We start from the raw sequence: 21,210 nt of genomic DNA, 5'->3' as shown, positions 1-21,210 counted from the left end.
TCAGACGCCGCATTTAATGGAATTGAGAATCGGCGCTGATGTTGAGCCAAAATGGAATTGTTTGCAGGGTAATGTTACACAGGCGGAATTTGAAATTTCGTAGTGTCATGTGAGGTTTGTTTACTTCCGTGAAAACGCCACTAGCACGTGTAGTGAAAGGTGAGTACCCTCTTCTTACAAGAAGGACCCTACAACTGCATTTCTGAGAATTTAGTTACGAAACTAGATGTATAGTTTGCTTAGATAACGCACTGTTTGATCACATATAAAGTATAGCACTTGACTTTATAATTGATTGATTTTTACGTCCACTTTTAGATTAAAAAAAAGTCATAAGGGCTAGAGATCAAGCAACATTCACCAATTAGGCTACTATAAGCTAATAACGCACTGAATAAACATCACACTAAGAGTCTTGTAAGGTTACAACAGCCTCTAAGCAAGTAAAACCCCTACAATTAGAGATACAAGTGGGTGAAATTCAAAGGCTTAACTTTTAATAATACTGATTTAAATTTGAGTGAACAAAATACTAAAGAATTCACTGTATGTATGGATGCGTTTTGCTGCTTACTACTTACTGTTAAAACTATGTCACAGGAGAAAGCAGTAGTGATATCATGACACATAAAGAAACTAAAAACATACATACTAAACTTTCTGAATCTTCACTTTTTGGGTTCGGCTCTTGGGTCCCTAGTCACAGGGACAATAATGTCATACAATTACATCAAACTAATTAACTGATTTTAACTGTCTTTCAGAATGAGAACATTTTGCAGTCCAAAAGATCAAAATACTTGCTACTTGCTTCCCATGGATAGTAAAAATATTGCTATTATATAAAGTAGGGCTGTTGCTTGTGTCTTAGTTGACCAAATAGCGTATTAGTTGACAATTCATTTAATTGCTATAATACCCTGGGGCATTAGCTGAAAAGAGAAGTTAGTGAGTGAGTTAGGTGAAGATTTTATATTTTTTATATTTATTTGTAAAAAGCTAATTCATCTTTATATAAATACATTGTTTCCTAGTACATTTTTCTGCATAAATAGTTGCTACTCCCATGCAGGTGTAGTGTTGTGAATACAGTTTGGGTCAGATAGACAGAGATACATAATAGTTTTGAGAGCTTTTACCACACCCTCATTTTAGTCAACTAATCGTCAGGAAATGTTTTTAATTGACAACAGCCTCTGTATGATGTTTTACTCTCTGTCAGATAATGGCATGCTCCTCTGCTGTGAAGCCCTTCAGTCCAGATGAGGCACACAGACTCATTCACCAGCTGCAGCAACCGGCCGTGTTTTTAAACATGACCAAAGACTGGCCTGTGCTCCAGTGGACGGCACAGCATCTCTCACAATGTCTAAAGGAGAAACTGATCAGGTTCAGACTGGGCAAGAAAGAGGAGACGAACGGTAAGCATTAAATGTTTTAATGTTCTGAGCTCAAAACATATCTCTGCTAGTGTGCCATATGTCACAAAATTTGAAGTGTGATATATTGCAGAAGAAACTACAGACGATAATACGCAGATTAATTATATTTTTACATAATTATGGTCATTGACAAATGCTCGACATGTGTAACAAGGAACCAACAGGCAACAACAGACTATATTACAACTCATTCATTGTCATTTTTGGGGCTATTGCGTTTAAATCCCTTTAAAATCTCCACTGCAGGTGATGGTACTAAACACGTTTAACATCTTTGTTTTTGTAGGTGTAAACAAAACAAGCATGGACATGGACATGTATCACTGTAGTTAATAATAAATAAATATTACCAATACTATTGAGATGTTACTACTTTTTCTTGTATTAAACAGTTGCAGCTTGAGACTTGGCTTACTAGTGCCACATGCTTGTCTATGGAAATAGAAAAGTTTAATGCGTTACTGTGGAATATTCTTGGAAAAACAATCACTATGAAGACAATAAGGCAGCGGCCCTCCTCCAGGAAAGTTGCACAGTGCACCTTTAAATAGGCTAAAAATATAAGAAAAGTTATTTTAAGCTTCCTATGTTTATGTCTATTTAATTTTAAACATTAAGTTGCATACTTATTCCTAGAGCGCCTTTAATATAGATTGGTAAGTACATGCATTCCAAATTGAATAGCATTATAAAACACAGAAATATTTAGAATAAGTTGTATTTTTAGACCCATTGCCCCTACCAATCTAATGTAAAACTAATATCAAAATCATACAGTTACTTCTTATTAAAGGGCCCATAATACTTTCTAATCTTACGATTACAATATTGTTCCCTCATTAAAAGCCATAAGAGCATTGTGTTTTGTTTCATTCGCATGTTTAAATCACAAATCCTGCATATTTAGGTTGAGTTCTTCTCTCAGACAGAAAACTCTCTGTTCCACCTTGTGATGTCATGTGGTAATACAGGAAGTGCTCCACTGTGTTTTTAAACTTCATACACCTTCACTTGAATCATTTGGATAAGTTCAGCTCTGAAATTTCCAATCTCCACTAAACAAAAGGTAAAAGGTAGCTGTTAATTTGAAAACTTCATGACATGACCAGGTGGAACAGAGCATTTTTAGCTTTGGAGATGGAGACAGGAGAAAGGATTACACATGTGTGAATGAAGCAAAACACAACACTATGCATGTTTTTGATGAGGTAAGAACATTTTAACATGGCTTAAAGCTCACAAGAGTCTATTTTGTGTAATATAGGGCTTTTAAACAAATTTGTCTATTTCAGAAAATGGTATCTTACCTTTCTGCAATCTTCTATAACACAACTTTTATGCTTCTTTTTTGTTCAGAAATAAAGATGAATTTTGTATTGAAGGCAGTTTTGCATTTTTATAGAGTGCAATACATCTTTCTGCCATGTTTGAACGCAGCCATTAGATTGTAGTTACTCAAACCTTAGGGGACAATTACCTCCCATAATGATCACTTTCAAATGTCACCTCTCGACATAAAAACCTAATATATTTTGGAAGTTTTATGTACCTTCTGCTTGCTATTAAAGGTTCACTCGGTAACTTTTCTGGTAGAGGAATCTGCAACCGGCTTGTCTCCAGTGGTTGAAGAAGTACTCAATTTAGTTACTTAAGTAAAAGTATCACATGAAAAAATCTACTTAAGTAAAAGTATTAAAATACCTGTTTAAAAATGTACTTAAAGAGTAAAAATATTTTGCATATTCAATGAGAACTAATAAAGTTTCAAATGTAGCGATTTTGATAATGATTTGTGTATACAGTTGAAGCCAGAAATTTACATACACAATGTAAAAAGACACATATGCTGACATGAAATCAGACTAAACCTTTAGACAGTTTTTCATTACTTTCTTCAAAATCAGAAGTTTACATACATTTAATTAGTATTTGTCCTAAGTCATACAGTTTAAAGGCAATGGGACCAAACATTTTGGATATCCTTCTACAAGCTTCTCACAAGAGTTGGCAGGAATTTTGGCCCATTCATCCAGACAGAACTGGTGTAACTAAGCCAAGTTTGCAGGCCGCTTTGCTCGCGCATGCCTTTTCAGGTCTGCTCGTAAATTTTCAATAGGGTCTTTCTAAGTTATTTAAAGGCATAGTAATCTTGCTGCATGTAAATTTCTGACTTTGAAGAAAGTAATGAAAAAACTTGTCAAAAATACTTAAAATGAAATAAAGCAAAAAAAGCAAACAGAAATACTTTAGGTAATTGTAACTGACCTAAAACAGTTACAATTACAAAACAGTTACAAAACTGTGTATATATATATATATATCAGTGGCTTGCAAAAGTATTCTTGAAGTAGAAAGAAAATTATACATCATTTCCAGATTTAAAAAGTGCAAAAGTATTTTGGGGTATGTCTCCACCAGCTTTGCGCAAATACAGACTGAAATTTTTGCGCATTCTTCCTGGCAAAACGGTTCAAGCTCTGTCAGATTTGATGGAGACCATTAGTGAAGTGCAGTTTTCAGATCTTTCCACAGATTCTCAATTGGATTTTGGATTGGACTTTGACTGGGCCATTCTAACACATGAATATGTTTTGCTTTAAACCATTCCATTGTCACTTTGGCTTTATGTTTAGGATCGTTGTCCTGCTTGAAGGTGGACCTCCGCCCGAGTCTCAAGTCTTTTGCAGACTCCAACGGGTTTTCTTCCAAGTCTGTGTAGACCCTCAGTCGTCCAGGTCTGATCCATAGCAAATGACAAACTTCAAATCTGTCAACTGGACAGATCGTTGTTGGAGTGAAGACATTTCGCTGCTCATGCCTTCAGTTCTGGTCAGAATACTGGTGGCCATTGCCTTATATTTATCTGAGGGGAGGGGGGCTAAACCCACTGAAACTGTAAACAGCTATTGTTTCCACTTTCAGCTGAGACTACCCTATTCAGCCCTTAACGATCCTGCTATTGTTCTCATTGTTCTGAATCTGAGGATGGAGTTGTAGATGAGGGAGAGATTATGTCTCAGGCCCTCATTTCTGTTTAAGGAAGGATTCTCTTTCCTAACAAAAATTGCTTCTTTAACTCCTCTCTCAAACCATTTATTTTCTCTGGCTAAGATCTGAACTTCACTGTGTTCAAAGGAGTGGTTAGTGGCTTTGAGATGGAGATGCACGGCGGACTGGGGTCCAGAGGAACTCTCCCGCCGGTGTTGGTACATCCTCTTATGGAGCAGCTGTTTAGTTTCTCCAATATAACACTCACTGCACTCTTCACTACACTGAATGGAGTAGACTACATTACTTTGTTTATCGCTCAGGGGTTTTGTCCTTAGGGTGAACCAATTTTTGCCTTAAAGTGTTTGTGGGTTTGAAAAAGACAGGAATCTCATACTGTCTGAAAATTCTCTGAAGTTTTTCAGACACACCCACAGTGTAAGGAATGGTTACACCTTTCCTTCTAGGTTCAGATTCCCTGTTGTCCTGTTTTTTAGCTCTCTTAGATCTATTGAAGGCCCATTTTGGATATCCACAAGCAGAGAGGGCTTTCTCCACATGTTGCTTCTCCTTTACTTTTCCCTCTGTGTTTGTAGGCACCACTTAAGCTCTGTGTTGTAGTGTCCGGATCACTCTGAGTTTGTGCTGCAGTGGATGGTGTGAATCCAACAGCAGGTATTGGTCCGTATGTGTCGGCTTCCTGTAAACTTCTACCTGGAGTCGCCTGTCCTCCCCTATTGTTACTGCACAATCTAAGTTTGTTCTCCTTGGCTTCTTCCCGTGTGAACTTGATGTTTGGATCCACAGCATTAATATGTGCAGTAAAAGGCTCCAGATCCTGAATTTTAATTTTGGTCCAGTTGTCATCTACATATGAAAACCAATGTGTGGGTGGAGTACCTGGAAATGAGGTCAAAGCCTCTTGTTCAAATTGTTCCATGTATAAATTAGCCATGATAGGAGAGACAGGTGAGCCCATGGCACAGCCATGGATTTGCCTGTAGAGGTTTCCTCTAAACTGGAAATATGTGGTATTAAGACAAATTTCCAGCAGTTTGCAGATTTGGTCCGGTGTCAGTTTAATTGTCTTCTTTAGCCTAGTATCCTGCAGTAGCCTCCTCTTCGCTGCCTCCACCACTACTGATGTGGGGATACATGTGAAAAGAGAGGTCACATCAAATGAAACCATGGTCTCATCTGGATGAGACCATGAATAAAAGCTGAATAAAAGCACCCCGACAGCATGATGCTGCCACCACGGTGTTTGACTGGGGGGATGGTGTCTTTAGATGTGCAGTGTTAGTTTTCCTCCACATGTAGCGTTTTGTTTTTAGGCCAAAAAGTTCGATATTGGTCTCATCAGACCAGAGCATCTTTTGCCACATGTTTGCTGTATCCTCCAAATGACTTTTAGCGAACTGTAAAGAAGACTTTTCATGGATGGTTTTCAACAATGGCTTACTTCTTGCCACTCTTCCATAAAGAACAGATTTGTGTAGAGCACAACTAATAGTTGTCCTGTGAACAGATTCCCCCACCTGAGCTGTGGATCTCAGCAGCTCTTCCAGAGTCACCATGGGCCTCCTGGCTGCATCTGCATGAGTGCTCTTCTTGTTCATTCTGTAAGTTTTGGTGGACGGCCATGTCTGGGTAGGTTTGCAGTTGTGACATACTCTTTCCTTTTCCGGATGATGGATTGAGCAGTGCTCCTTGAGATGTTCAACTTTTTCTCTGACCTGTTGTGCTCCTTTGACTTCTTTTTGTGGTTTGCTCCCCAACACTCTCTTAACAAACTTCTGTGGCCTTCACAGCACAGCTGCAGTTGTACTGAGACAAGATTACACACAGGTGGACTCTTTTGACTTTTTTTAGTCATTATGTCAACATTCAATCTTTCCAAAATCATCAGACAACTTCTAAAAGCAATTGGTTGCATTCAAGAAAAAGGTGATATATGGTATGAATGGTGGTATGAATACTTTTGCTCTTTTAATTTTTTTTATTTAGAAAAAAATTGGAAATCTTGTAAAGTATGTTCTTCCACTTCACACTTGTGTATCATTTTGTGTTTCTCATTCACATAAAATGCTAAGAAAATGTATTTAAATTTGTGGTTGTGACGTGACAATATGTGAAAAAGTTCCGGGGGGATGAATACTTTTGCAAGCCACTGTATAGCAGGTATCTGATCTGTAACTTGGGCCCGGTAGCGTCACCTGCTGTCTCCATGTTATTGCTTTGCCTGGAATTTTTCGCAGTATGACAATAAATGTATAAATCCTGTATTTATTAAATTTTTTTTAGATTTTATTGCTTAAAACTACATTGAAAAACAAGGTTGGGTAACTTTATCTGCTTGTTTTCATGGAGATAAATAAGTTAATAAAGTCATACTGTGGAATGTTTTAGAGAAAGAAATAATATCTCCAACACAGACAAGAAGGTGGCAGGCCCTTTACCAGAAAAGTTACATATTGTATCTCTACAATAGAGAGAAGTAAATGGGAAGCTAATTGCATTCCTGGATCATCTATTTCTACTACAGCCGTTGTCAAGAAAGGCACAACATAAAGGAAAAACGCATAGATTATAAATGTCAGCACTCAACCGTAATACAATACTTTGTTTACTGAAACAAAACAAAAAAAAATCACTACCACAATGATTTATTTTTCTCATATAAAAGCAACTTGAACCAAATTTCATGCTTCCTTAGTGATATATTGGTGTAGGCTCACTGTAATGCTACTTCAGCCACTTTCTGCATACACTGAATAATTTGAATATGATTTTCACTCATTTTTTGCATTGTTTATTGTAGATTTTATTATATTTTGTAGATCCTTTGTTTGAGACGCAGTGTTCATTTGTGAATGTGACGCTGGGGCAGTTTTTGAGGTGGGCAGAGGGAAAGGAAGGAGAAGAAGTTGGTGTATTCCGTGACTTTCCGAAAACGGAGTACTGGGCCTATGCAGACTACAAGTACATTGCAGAGGTGTTTGAAGACCAGCCTTCCAAGTTTGAGGTAAGAGCAAACATTTTGATACAGTAAAAAATAGATACTATAAAATGGTTGTTTATTGACTGTTTGTAATTAGGAGTTTTTATTTTCCAATCCATATCCATATCAAAAATAACAAAAGGTTCCATGATGTTTTAGTCAACCAAAATTAGTATTATTAGTATTAGTATTAGTATTGCAAGGATTTATATGAGATAACAGCAGAAAGAAGAAGTGAGTGAGCTAGCTGAAGATTTGGTATTTTGAGGTATTTACATGTACAATGGCAGATTAAACTCATGATCAACAAGTTGAATCTGTCTTTATATAAATAGATTATTTCCTGGTCCTTTTTTCTGCAATAGTTATTTTTGTCCCATCCAGGTTTAGTCTTGTGAGTGCAGTTTGGGTCAGATACTTAGAGATCTGCAATAGTTTTGAGAGCCTTGCCTTTTCGACTACAGCACTACTAATTTCAAATGAAGATATGCAGTTATTTTCTCCATCAAAAATAGTTTTGCCATAGTTCTAGTGTGAGGGTAAGACTTCGTTATTATCTTTCTTGCCATAATCAGTGAAAGAATTTCTATTAATTGAGTTTCTTTCTTACACAAAATTTTCTGCAAATGTTGTGTGTATTACACATCTTGTTGGTGGTAAGTTTCTTCTGTAGCCTCAGCTGCCCTAGAGTAGAATGATGACAGAGTGGTGACATCCGCTGACTCACAGATTGGCATTGCGATTCCAGCTCCCACAAATGATAGCTGCCAATGTGTCCTTGGGCAAGACACTTAACCTTCCTTGCTCTTTGAGTGCCTTGAAGGTGGAAAACCGCTAGTTGTGTGTTGTGCTGCCTTATAACTTCTCCCAATTTACACATAGTTACAAAGTTTTTAACACCAACAAATCATAAATAACCCGGTACATTGCTTCCTGTAATTAAACAGTCATATTTACGGAAACTGTGTCTTATCACCTCCTCACATATTAAACACAAAACTCAGAGCCAATATATTCTTTCATTATTATTCCCATTTTTTAGCCTGTTTTGACATTTCCAATTAAAATGTTAAGCTTTAGCCCACAGCGATTTATTATTAGCTGCTTTTCGTGACCGGCATTGGCTTAAAAAAGCAATCCTCGCCAAGATATTTATTTCATTTTTACCTCGATGATAAATTCTATTGGCTGTCCACCTGTAATTACAAGCTGCTGACATCCATGCCTTTGAGGAAAAAGACATTTTAAAGGCATAAATTGTGTTGTATGGATTGCGTCCCGAAGCTAAGATTGTCTATTTTAATTTTCAGCTAGAGGCTAAAATGCTAATGAGTAAATTATTTGAGATAGCTCTGAAAATGCATTATTGGTTTATGATTATGACTGACAGTTGTTTTATCTATAAATAAAGTTTCTTCTCTAAGAAATTGGGTATACTACATAGTTTGAATGTTGTAAATAAATTTATATATATTGTAATGATCTGATATTTTGTGTTTATTTCAGAGTTGACAACTTTTGTTATTCTTGTAACTGTTATGTGTTGTTGTTAAAGTAACTGCTTCTGAATGTGACACTTGGTTGCTGTTAAGGTCCTATTCCTCAGTTACTGGTCTGTTTTGGAGACTGGCTCTAGTGAGTTGAGACTGCTGTTATTTTGCTCTTGTTCTGGCGTGGGTTACAACCTACAGTAGCCCCTGTGTTCAGAAAATAAACAACCTGAAGTAATTTGGCTTGTTTCCTTACATCAGAATGTTACAATATTTACAGGTTGACTTTCAGAATGATTTGTTTAAGAAAATATAAAAAATATAAAGTTGACCAATCAATAAGCCATCTCTAATGGTCAGCATTTACTCTCCACATCAGGTCTAACTCAGAACTAAACCAGGTCTGAATCAAGTCTAATCTAGAACTAAACCAGGGCTAAACCTGGTCTAAAAAAAAGAGGTCTATATCAGGACTATGTCAGGTGGTCTAAACCAGGACTAAACTAAAGCGACCCTGTCAGATACTCACCACTGCAAGTCAGAAACCACTGCAACACTAAACCAGCTCTAAACCAGAATTAACTTCTTAATTATGCATTTGTCTCTAAAATAATATGCTTATATATAATTTTAAAGGTGCACTATGTAACTTTTGTGGTTGAGGGCACTGCACCTACTTGTCTCCATGGAGATGTTATTGCTTTGCCTTTAATGTTCCACAGTATGGCATTAAACTTATCTACGCCAAGTTACAGATCTGTTAACTTTTATGTCTGTGAAGATATTTTTGAGCAATGTAAACACTTGTAATTAATTAAATATAAGGTAAATAAGTTTAATGCCATACTGTGGAACAATCCAGGCAAAGCAATATCTTCTCCATGGAAACAAGCTTGTGGTATGCACCACCAGAAAAGTTATAGTGAACATTTACCTCAGGTAACAGAATGACTCAGAAGATAAGATATTTATATGTATGGTAACCACAATTAATTGTGATTTCACTAATATTTAATACGTATCAATATTATACTGTATTTCCATTTTATCATAAGTTTTATTCATTTATGTTTGTTTTTTTTTCTCTGTAGGATGTGAAGTGGTGTGATTTTGGTTTTGAGGACCGCGGGGGCAGAGAGAGCACTTTGTGGATTGGGACAGAAGCAGCCAACACTCCCTGTCATCTGGACTCCTACGGGTGCAACCTGGTACTGCAAGTGCAAGGACGGTGAGAGAGAATGCTATTAAGAGTATATATATATATATATATATAAATATATATATATTAGAAATTGTGTGTGTGTGTGACCTCTACAAACAAAACTAATGCATTAGTTTTGCAGTTCATATTTTAGTCTTCTCTCAAATGTTAATGCACCTGTAATTGTTTAGAATGTGCTCTATGCACAGCAGTACGCTAGCTAGCTCTCAAAGCTACAAACAGTCACAATTGGAAGAATATTTCAGTTTGTGGTGTTGTTTTAATATTTATTATCCCTCAAAGTTAGCATTAGCATTGAGACACAAAGATTTCTTTCTAAAAATAGAAGTGTCCTCTGGTGAAGTATTAATTTTATTTATGTTGTTTATAACATCCACAGTGACAACCACCCACAGCTCCCCGTCCACTGCCTTATCTTTAAATATTTATTCATTTTAGTGTGACTTGGCAAAAACCTCATAGAGATAAAATTGGAGAGGAAGTAGCGACGCTGACAGTGAGGTTGCGGTATTGTGCAAAAAGTCTATTGATTACATTGCACTACTTGGTGCAAGGTAAATTCACAAGTGTTTAACCTGATCATTTCTATTAGTGACTCAGTGACCCAAGAAATGTGCATTTTAACTATGTTCATTTTAGCTGCCCCCATCTGTATTAATTAATAATGGCCCATTGAATGTTGTGATGTCACCTGACACTTACCCATGTCTTGTGTTGTGTTCCTTGGTCTTTTAAATAGCATTTTTATGAGCTGCACTAATTTTAACCACAGCAAAACAAGACAAATTCTGACCAAAGCTGACCACACTGGGGTCATTTTAAAAAGGTCTCCTCTGCACTTTCACTACAATCGCTGAAAATGCCTCCTGATGCTTTTGTATTGATCTAAAAGGGGAACAAATGGTTGCACTTTCAGGTTTTAGACAATAAAATATGTTTTCAAAATTGCGGTCTCCACAATGGGGCCATAGACAAACAGATACTTCACAGTTTCTGATTTGCAATTTGCCCTTTAGGTTTTTATCAGCAAAAAAAAAAAAAAAAGAATAGCATTTATATTTGGTTTGACTGATAATAAAATACCTGCTGTTTTCAAACATAAATTGAAATGTGATATTTTGTTTTTCTAGTCATTGATGTGTGACTTGGGAGGATAGAGATAATAATGCCCTTCATAGAAAGAGCATCAGATGTTTGTCGGGTGAAGTTTAAAAAAAGGATTTAATATAATAGTCACTAAAGTCGGTCTGAGTCTTAATAAACTACTAATACATTTGTGCTTCATTATGAATTAAGTGTTTCTTCATAGTTTATTCAAGGCTAATTAAGGTATAGTTTTAACAAGTGTGACAGTTCAAGTTTGCCGACAGAGATAAACGTTGAACTTTGTGCCAGTTTTTTTTTTTTTTTCATGTTGATTGGCCCAGTTAATTAATAATGTAGCTTTCTGGCAGTTTTGTTGTTATTTATTTCCTGAACACAAGAGCTACTGAAGGCTTTAATCTATGCCAAAACAAATGCACAACAATAGCAGTTTGAATAGCAGTTTCAGCAGAACCAGACTTAACTCACCAGTAACGGACAATAGAACCTCCGCATCAACTTGTTGGCATAGCAACCAAGTATCACATACAAAAGCAGTTATATTAACAACAACACATGAACAGTTGCAAGAACAACAAAAGGTGTCAGCTCTGAACTAAACACTAAAACAGATCATTATATTTATACTCACACATACACTGCATTCAAAGTAGGCAATGTGTGTGAAGCATAGACTGTATATATAAATGGACATAGCTAACCTTCTAGCCACTGCAGTCCAAATAGGAAGTGAGCATAGGTGCGCATCTGCCTCTGGCTCCAATTCATTTTATATTGAAAACCTATCACCCCTCTCTTTGTAACTGCTGCTGTCAGGCTTGTCATTTTGCTCTTAAAATGTTAGTATTAATCCACAGTACATGATCCTGGTGTTTTATTTGGCCACTATGTCCATAGGTCAAGATATGAACTTTAATAACAGACCAATGAGGCGCAACCTCAGGGAAAGCTGCCTGTAGCCTTGTAGTGAGTTCTCTTTTCTTTCAGGAAACGTTGGCACCTCTTTCCGCCAGAGGACACATGTAAGCTGTACCCGACCAGGATCCCATATGAAGAGTCCAGCGTCTTCAGCCGAGTGAAAGTCCTCAATCCGGATCTCAACCGGTTTAAGGACTTCCAAGGGGCCCGGGCGCACTGTGTCACTCTGCTACCCGGACAGGTGAGGGGTAAACTTTCAGCTTTGATGAAAATTACTCATGTTAGATGTAAAAGTCATTTGTTGGAGTAATTTGTTTAAGTAATTTAGAGACAGATGTATGTTTTTATAAACATGTAGCTGGTAGCTACGTTTTTAATACAAAATTGGGGACAACATTTCAACTGCTTTTCTTGATTTTAACTTAATACAGTGCACATGCGTAAGCTTCTTTTACTTGCATATTGTTGGTGTGTTGTTGGGCAAGACTCTGCATCCATAGACTCTATAAAAAAGTGGACTAAGGGAGTGTGATGTCCCCTAGCATTCAGCTCCAGTCAAACAAAGCTCATCGAGACTAGCAGTTATAGGGCGAATTTGGAGCCGAGTTCCATATTTGGAATTCCGACTACGAGTATCAAAGCAAACAAAGAGCCAATCTGGAGTGAGATTGTTGAAGGTAACGCCTCTTTCCACCTACATCTCTGGTTTAGCAGGGATCAGGCACTTGGCAATGATGTCAATCAAACCTGTTTCTAACACTAGGGCGAGCCAGGATCATGTAAAGCTCATTAATATGCACATTTTAAGACCAAAATGACTAGTCTGACAGCATCATTTACAGAGAGAGGAGCAACATAGAAAGTAAATTGGAGTCCGGTGGCTAGATGTGTCCATTTATAAATACAGTCTATGCATCCACGTTTAGTGTGTGAGTTGTAATATTAAAGCACGGTTAAAACAAAAGTTGATGTAATAAAGTAAACATTGTTTCTCTCCAGTACAGATTTATAGTAAAAGCAGCTATTAGGGTCAAAATGAAACCACTGTGTGCTGCCTGCATCCAATTATAAAGCATTTTTATTGTCCTTTTCTTTTCCCTTTCTCTTCGGTCTCTGCCGAATCTTTCCTTCTCTGTCTTCTCTGTCTGTATTGTCTCCCCCCTCTCCATTCCTTCTCTTTCTGTTTCACTGTCTCCCTATCAACCTTTCTCTCTCCCCTTTCCTTACTTTTTTACACTACCTGACACACCCTCTCTCTCTTTCTGTCTCCCCCATCCCTCCCTTTCCCTTGTTTTTGACCTTGCCTCTCTCTCTCTCTCCCTCCCTCCCTTTCTCCCTCTCTTATCTATTTCTCTCACTCCCTCCTTCCCATCTCTCTCCTTCCCCATCAGCCTCTATCTTTGCCTCTTATTTCTTCTACCTCTCCCACCCTCTGTCCTATCTATCTCACCCCCTCCTTCCCATCTCACTGTCTTTCCCTTTCTCTTTCCCAATTATTCTTTCCACCTCTCTCTTCCTCCCACTGTCTCTCCCTCTTCTCTCATCCCCCCCTCTCCTCCCCCTCTCTCCTCTCCCTCCTTCTCTCTGACAGGAGGATGTAGTGGTCCTGATAGGCCCTATGTTCTGTAGGCAGCAGGCCTCAGCAGCAGATACTGGCCACAGACAGATGGCTAATTACTTTGTCACCGCTCCAGCTCCTGAAGAACACCACAGTGCACCAAGAATCTCAAATAAAACTTAAAAACGAGAATAAACATTCAGCTAAAGATGTTAAAAGTGGACACATTGGGGTAGACTACAGATCTGGGTAAAATACGTTGTTATTGAATACCGCGTGTTTTGTAGATAGAACTGGGAAATATTACATACACATTTATCACAAAACATCCTCATCCATCATATTGGTCCATCATGATTCTGTCTTAGAAACAAATGAAATGGGTATCAGTATTGATTTCCAGGCTTGACTTGCAAAAATAGTCAAATTTCTGAAGTCTGAACTCCACTCCAAATCACATACTTTTACTGACAGAGGTTTGGCTGTAGATCTGCCATTAAAAGACCCAAGCAGATCACTAGTGATTAGAAATGAGAAGTTTGGTAAAAGTTTTGGGTGTCATATAACATCAAAATTGTTGTTCTACATGGAGTAGTCAAAAAACAAGGGTTAAAGTTAGGATTAAAGCCACAGCTATTTGCCAACAAATAGAATAAAATTGAAATCATTTTTTTTTTTTCATCATGAATGTTTTTATTGCACTGAAAAACACTGACACTGTGAGCAGGCTTGGATCTCCACAAACCTGACTCCTCTTTGTTGTTTCCACAGAAATGTTGTTCCTTTGACTATAATCTTCCACAGTATGGCATAAATTTCCATAGAGAATGTTCATAAGTATAGTTTTAACTTTGTTTCCATGGAATCATACAGGTGACATGCCACCTCTAGAAAGTTCCAACACTGCTATCACTTTAAATTAGGAATTAATCCTGGACTATATCAGAACTAAGCTAAGACTAGAATAGGTCAAAACTGGACTAAACTGGATTTAAATGCACCCTTAATAAAGAGGTGTACAGCCAATCTGTCAGTATTCTGTTTGGAGTTTGGTATTTGGAAATATACGTTTGTTATGTTATTGTTTTGTGTAATTATTTCTTAAATCGTGATCAATCAAGAATTCATCCAGCCCTCCTTTTACATTTCTTTAGTGGTTGCTGTCAAATTCAAAGCACAAGAATAATTTCTGTATAGCTCTCTTCTTCATTTCCCCTTACCTCCTTCAGCACTCATTCACGGCTCTCTGTACTTTACTCATGGCCCTATACTTTTTCTATAGTGGTTGGTTTTATTATAATGCAGCAGAGTTCCCTCAAAGTCATGTTATCCTGTGAATAAAAAGGACAAATCAGTGTCCCTCTCTCGTCAAAGTGCAGACAGGAATAAATCAGGGCAGGTCTGAAGCACAAGGATCAATAATCCACGTCTGTCTCAATAAACTCACATTAAAGGAGAGATATAGTGTTGTGCTGCCATCTAGTGACAGAAGAGAGAAGTGCTAAGTCTCTTCTACATTTGCAGATCTGATTAAATTTGTGGTGATATGTATACATGGCTTTCAGCTTCCTGTTATATGGTGCCATCTTCAGGATGGTTGACCATTCAAAAGATATAATATTTTATTTTGAATTGTCAATTGCTACGGCGATGGTCTATCATTGGATAAGAGTGTTGTCAAAGTAATCAAAACCCAGAATCTTCGTATAGAAACTTGATACTCATTTGAACAAGTATTCATACTGGACCTTTTACGAATAATTTTAGAACTGCTTTGATTTTAGCTAAAGCTAGTATAAGACCACAAGTCTATTACTTTGTGTTGACTGTTACATTCTATTGTCTGATAAATGTGTTTGTTATCATTGTGAAATGGAATCAGTAAAGTGTATCAAGCATCAAACCTTTCCTTCCTAATCAAAATTGAGTTTAAAATTATTGTGAATGCATTAATAAATAAATAACTTTGTGTTGCAGTTTTGGAGACTTTTTGACGCTAGACAAAACTAATGTGCAGCTAGATTCATATTTATTTATTAATTTATTCATTCATTCATTCATGTGTTTATTTATTGTGACAGGTGCTGTTTGTCCCCAGACATTGGTGGCATTATGTGGAGTCAGTGGATCCTGTTACTGTCAGTGTCAACTCCTGGATAGAACTGGTAATTTGTATTTTATTTTATACAAATATAACCACACCAAACATTTCTTTTATAAAAGAGTTTTGGGCCCAATATCAGTAACTGTATTAAACAGTGTGCACTTTTAGCATTCCTTTAGCTCTCTATGGTTACAGGATGTAGACAATGAGGCGAGAATCAGTGAAGCTGTGACTAAAGCTGTGGTCTGTGCCTTTAAAACTTCCCCCAGTGAAGACAACATGGACGACTGGCTCAACCCCACTGAGGTATGATCTTACATTTAGCAGATTAACTTTCAACTTTATTATTGATCCAAAGGGAAATTATTTGCAGCAGTGTCAACAGACATACAGTACACATACAACACAATAAATATAAACTAGATCACAGTTTAAACTCATGCTTCAAGATGCAGAAGTATGTTGCTTTAAAAATTATGTAAATATTACTAAAGAAAATGCAACCACATTGCATGCCCACTGACCTGAGCTATAAAAGAGCATTCATAGTTTTACCTGCCCCTTTGACCAAACCAGCCATACAATTTCTACTGGACCCAGAGAGAGCACCGAACCAACAGACAAACTCTAGTAAAATAATTACTAATAATAATAGTAATAATAATAATACATGTTTTTTTATTTAGTGCTTTTCACTGTAACTCAAAGATGCTTCACAATAAGTTTAAGACAAAACAAGGACAGGACAAAGAAAAAAAGTAGTAGGAAGCAATCATTTGTGAGGAGTTATGGGCTATGAGGAAAAAGTGAGGTTTGAGCTGTTTTTTGAAGGTGTTTAATATATCCGAGTTTCTGAGGTGGAGGGGGAGGGAGTTCCAGAGGTTTGGGGCAGTGATTATGAAGGCTTGGTCCCCAAAGGTCCGGTGCTTTATTTTGACTATAGGGGTGAGGAGGTTGGTTATGGAGGGCTTTGTGGATGATAAGGAGGACCTTGAAGTTGATGCAGTACAGGGCTGATAAGGTTTCTTGAGCAGGTATGGGTGAGGAGGCGGGTGACAAAGTTCTAAACATATTGAAGTTTTTGAAGGTCAGTGGAGGGAAGTCCGTAGAGGAAACTAATGCAATAGTCGAGTCTGGAGGTGGTGAAGCCGTTGATGAGAATTTCACCAGCAGAAGTGCAAGATGGAAGATTGAAGGCAGGCAATGTTACGGAGGTAGAACAAAGCATTGGTGATGTGGTGGGTGTTGGGTCTGAAGGAGAGGTTGGGGTCGAAGATGACTCCACAGTTTCTGATCTGCTGAGGAATGACTGTGTGGCCGTCTATGGTGAGAGTGAAATTTTGTGCTGAAGGGAGGAGAGATTTGGGTCAGATGATGATGGTTTCAGATTTGTCTCAGTTAAGTTGAGTTGGTGGTTATCCAGGATTTTATGGCAGAGGCATTTTGAGAGGGTGGAGGAGGTAGCAGGGGGTGATGGTATTGGTGGAGGGATACAATTTTTGTGCTATTGGCGTAGCAATTACTGACAATAAAATAGTTAATTTTCCTTCAAAACAACAATTTTTGTTACACTTTTTTGCAGATTGATGCAAATAAAAAAATAAAATAAAAATCAATGACTGTCCCCAAGTACTTGTACTCAGTTTGACTTTTAATTAATGAATTCCCATTATTAAATAGTATGATTTAAAAAAAAAAAAAAAGCTTTCAACCCAGTGGTTCCGAAAGTAGGTGTTGAGATCTCCAGTTGGTCAGAAGATAACTTGGAAGGTATAATTATGACACTGTATTTAATCTATTTTTAAAACAAATTTCAGTGAAATGAGGTCAAATAACACAATAAGTACAATTAAGCTTGATTGACCTGTTTTTTTTGCCTTACTTTTAATTTTAACTTTTCAAAAGAGTTAATTTTCCCTTTTCTTTTCCAGGCTGGAGTATCGTCCCACAGTGAAAACATGCAGTATTTGAACCTTGCTTTGAGATCTGTCACTCAAAAACACCCCTCCTTCTCTTCCAAATGTCTTCCCCATCTGTCTACAAAACGCAACTACACCGGACATATTTTAACCCCTTCTTCACCTCTCTCTCCTCCCTTTGGACCACATCTAGTACCCGTGCATTGTCAACTGCCTTTTGACTCAACGTCTACTACCATAAAGGCTTGTGAATGTGCCCGGAAATGCGCAAAAATGTGTCGGAAAACAGAAGAGGAGATGGGGAAACCCAAGGGAGCAGAGCAGGGAGGATCTGTTGTGGATTTGGGAGCAGAGAAAGCAGGATTGGAAAGAGACAGAGAGGAGGAAAATGAAGATGTAAAGTGGGTTAGCGTGAGCACTAATGATTTACTGGACTGTCTGGTCCATCCGGAGGTCATCAAACGCGTGACAGAGTTGCTAATACAGAGACACGCAGGAGACAGGAGGACTGCACTGGACTAGAGAATGGAATGGAAGGCACTCATCCTTTCCTGGTTAATCCAGAATGGTATTGTTTTGTATTTTTTATATAGATTGATATCAGTCTGGTCCCCACGTCCCCCGTCGCATCTCAAGCCAGAACCAAACATGATCATGCAATCATATTTATTTATTTCAGTGCTGCATGTGAAGCACAGGAGCATCTAGTCATCTATCATTCTGCAGAAATCTGTGATGTTTTTCAGTCCCCTTTCTGTTTTTCTCCTTTCTTTTTTCTTCCTAATCAGCCATATTTGTTTTGATATGGATGGACTGTGCATGTTTCTGATTGGCTAATCCACCTGTCAATCACGCCCATCTGAACTCGGGGAGATTCACTGGTGACCAGACTCAGATATAAAGTATTGAAGTGTGTATTCTAGATATGAGATAACACTGACCCACCTCTTTGGTTTCAAAAGTAAAATTTGCATGGATTTTTCCCATACTGCACAAGGCTCATAATTTAATTTCCAATTTATATTTTTTAAATGTTACAAACCACAAAGTAGTGAAAACATTACAATTCTAGATTTCATTATGTTTCTGTACTAAAACAATTGTGTTACTGAAATTAGACGCCACATAACTGGTTAAACTCCATTGCCCCTTTAAACTGTGAAAAGGTAAAAGTAACGTTGGTAAGGGTGTTGCTAAGAGCGGGAAGGGGCGATACCTTCCAGAGCTTCGCTCCAGATTGGCTCTTTGGTCGCTATGGTACTCACAGTCGTAATTCCAAATATGGAGCCTGACTCCAAATTCGCTCCGTTTCCACGAGCCTCACTGAGCTTCATTTGACTGGAGCCGCTGTGGTTGACATCACACTTAGTCCACCTCTTTATACAGTCTATAGTGGCAATACAAGCCCACACAGAGAAACAATGCAGTGTTTCACTGCAATAAAAGCAACCAAATTCCAAAAACATTTTTTATTGTAGTTTATTTTGGTAAAAAAAAATGTACATACTGTGGCTTTAATTTCTGAAATAGAAAAAAAAATCTGAAGTACAGTCAAAAGCAACAAAACAACCAAATTAAATTATTATTATACAACTAGCATTCATTTAGCCAGGCCAATAAATTCAATCTTATTTAAACAGCATTTTACATTCATTTATATCATTTTAACCTCTTAGCATCCATCAGCCATCCCCACATTTCTCTCTACCAAACCACCTTTGCTCCATCCGGCTTATCCAATTTCCTTATCCATCCTTCTTATTGTCATCCTGTTCCTGTTCTAACCTATGATTTCAGGCCACAGCTGCTCCCTCAAGCTTATGCTAAGTGAAAAGGTGTAAGAATGCAACTGTAACTGTAACCATATTGCTTTACCTGGAATGTTCCATAGTATGGCATTAAACTTAGCAATCTTGTGTTTATTCATTTACATGTGTTATTATTTCACAAACCAAGATAAATACTACTTAATTCAAGGTGAAACTTTTGCAATATCATCTCCATGGTGACAAGCAGGTGTTATAAGTTATAGTGCACCTTTAGCTTAGCGCACTGAGTAGACATGCCATACGTTCGTTACCTAGCAACAATAAAATTAACTTGAACCAAAAGTTAACTTGGTGTTGTCTAAATTGCACAATAGTTATGATTAGACTAATACAAATAAATGCCAACACCTTTATTTTGTTAAATGATGGTATAATCTGGAAAATATGCGTTAATTGTCTACATTTTGGATTTTAGAATTCACTGCTACTTTCAGTATTTTTGTACTTCTCAACTTTTTTCTCGCAAAAACTGACACTTAGCTGATGTAAAATTATGATAAACCATATTTACCACAGGTACTATCCCTCCAAACAAAGGAATAATTAGAAAAACATGAAAACCTGTCAAATCGGGTTTTCTTGTCAATCTGTATTTTTGTCCTGTGTTTTCTGACCACAATTTATCGTGATGGTTTAAGTGTCCTCATTGAGTTGCTCGGGCTCCTTCTGTCTCCCTCTCACATCCTAATTGTGTTATCTTTGTCCCGTACAACATAAACAAGGCACTCACATCTGTTTTGGATGCTAATAAGGTACATGATTCAGGGTTATTCGTCCGGATTGGGGCATTTGTAAAGAGGGTAATGACGAAATGTCTTTTAGTAACTGAAATTATCATCATTGGCTGTAGAAAGCTGGGTGTTATGTGACAGTGATAGACAGGAAATGGGTTAGATTAGGATGAATATATCTGCTATTTTGAGTGTACAGATCTACAGGAGAGTAATGAGGAATGGAGCATAAACATTGGCTACATAAAATAGTGGGTGCACATAAAGTAGTAAGTTAAAGGTGCAGTATGTAACTTTTCTGGTGGAAAAGTTACAAAGTTGCTTTGCTTAGAATCTTCAACAGTGTATCATTGAATGTATCTTTCTTGCATTTATTATTAATATTATCATTTATTGTTAAAAATGTACTGTTTATCATAAATTCAAGCTATTGTTTAGTAATAATAACACATGCACTTGAGTAAATGCAAGATAGCAAAAGAAGAAGTTCAAATCTGTCAAGTGGACAAATCGTTGTAGGAGTGAAGATGTTTTGCTGTTCATCCAAGCCACTTCAATTCTGGTCAGATTACTGGTGGCTACTGCCTTAAATCTATCTGAAGGGAGGGGCTAACTACACTGGAACTGCAAACATCTATTGTCTCCAATTTCATCTGAAACTATCCTATTCAGCCCTTAATGACCCTGCTGTTGTTCTCATTGTTGTGGGTCTGAGGATAGAGTTATAGATGGGGGAGAGATTATGTCTCAGGCCCCCATTCCTGTTCAAGGAAGGATTCTCTTTCCTAACAAAAATAGCTTCTTTAACTCCCCTCTCCAACCATTTCTTTTCTCTGGCTAAGATCTGAACTTCACTATCTTCAAAGGAGTGGTTAGTGGCTTTGCGATGGAGATGGACAGCAGA

The 21,210-nt window shown here is 37.4% G+C and overlaps 1 protein-coding gene across 1 annotated transcript; it reads left to right on the top strand.

Moving 5' to 3' along the window:
* Window positions 1-44: 44 nt before the first annotated feature.
* hspbap1 (hspb associated protein 1) lies at window positions 45-19,853 on the top strand. The gene is made up of 8 exons (XM_033986524.2): window positions 45-159; window positions 1,223-1,421; window positions 7,271-7,455; window positions 10,013-10,149; window positions 12,235-12,406; window positions 15,805-15,888; window positions 16,023-16,133; window positions 17,759-19,853. Exons 2-8 carry the CDS (start codon window positions 1,226-1,228, stop codon window positions 18,266-18,268), a joined length of 1,395 nt encoding a protein of 464 aa, XP_033842415.1. The 5' UTR covers window positions 45-159; window positions 1,223-1,225; the 3' UTR covers window positions 18,269-19,853.
* Window positions 19,854-21,210: the final 1,357 nt, after the last annotated feature.

The sequence above is a fragment of the Periophthalmus magnuspinnatus genome, chromosome 21 (genome assembly GCF_009829125.3).
Source record: "Periophthalmus magnuspinnatus isolate fPerMag1 chromosome 21, fPerMag1.2.pri, whole genome shotgun sequence".
Lineage (NCBI taxonomy): Eukaryota > Metazoa > Chordata > Actinopteri > Gobiiformes > Gobiidae > Periophthalmus > Periophthalmus magnuspinnatus.
This window is presented reverse-complemented; position numbering and strand designations above follow the sequence as displayed.

What these genes read in the sequence shown, in the direction of transcription:
- hspbap1 (XM_033986524.2), top strand. Translation starts at nt 1,226, where the DNA reads ATGGCATGCTCCTCTGCTGTGAAGCCCTTCAGTCCAGATGAGGCACAC. An exon ending in GTACTGCAAGTGCAAGGACG is followed by an intron (nt 10,150 to 12,234) that starts GTGAGAGAGAAT and finishes CTTTTCTTTCAG; the next exon opens with GAAACGTTGGCACCTCTTTC. An exon ending in TCAACTCCTGGATAGAACTG is followed by an intron (nt 15,889 to 16,022) that starts GTAATTTGTATT and finishes CTATGGTTACAG; the next exon opens with GATGTAGACAATGAGGCGAG.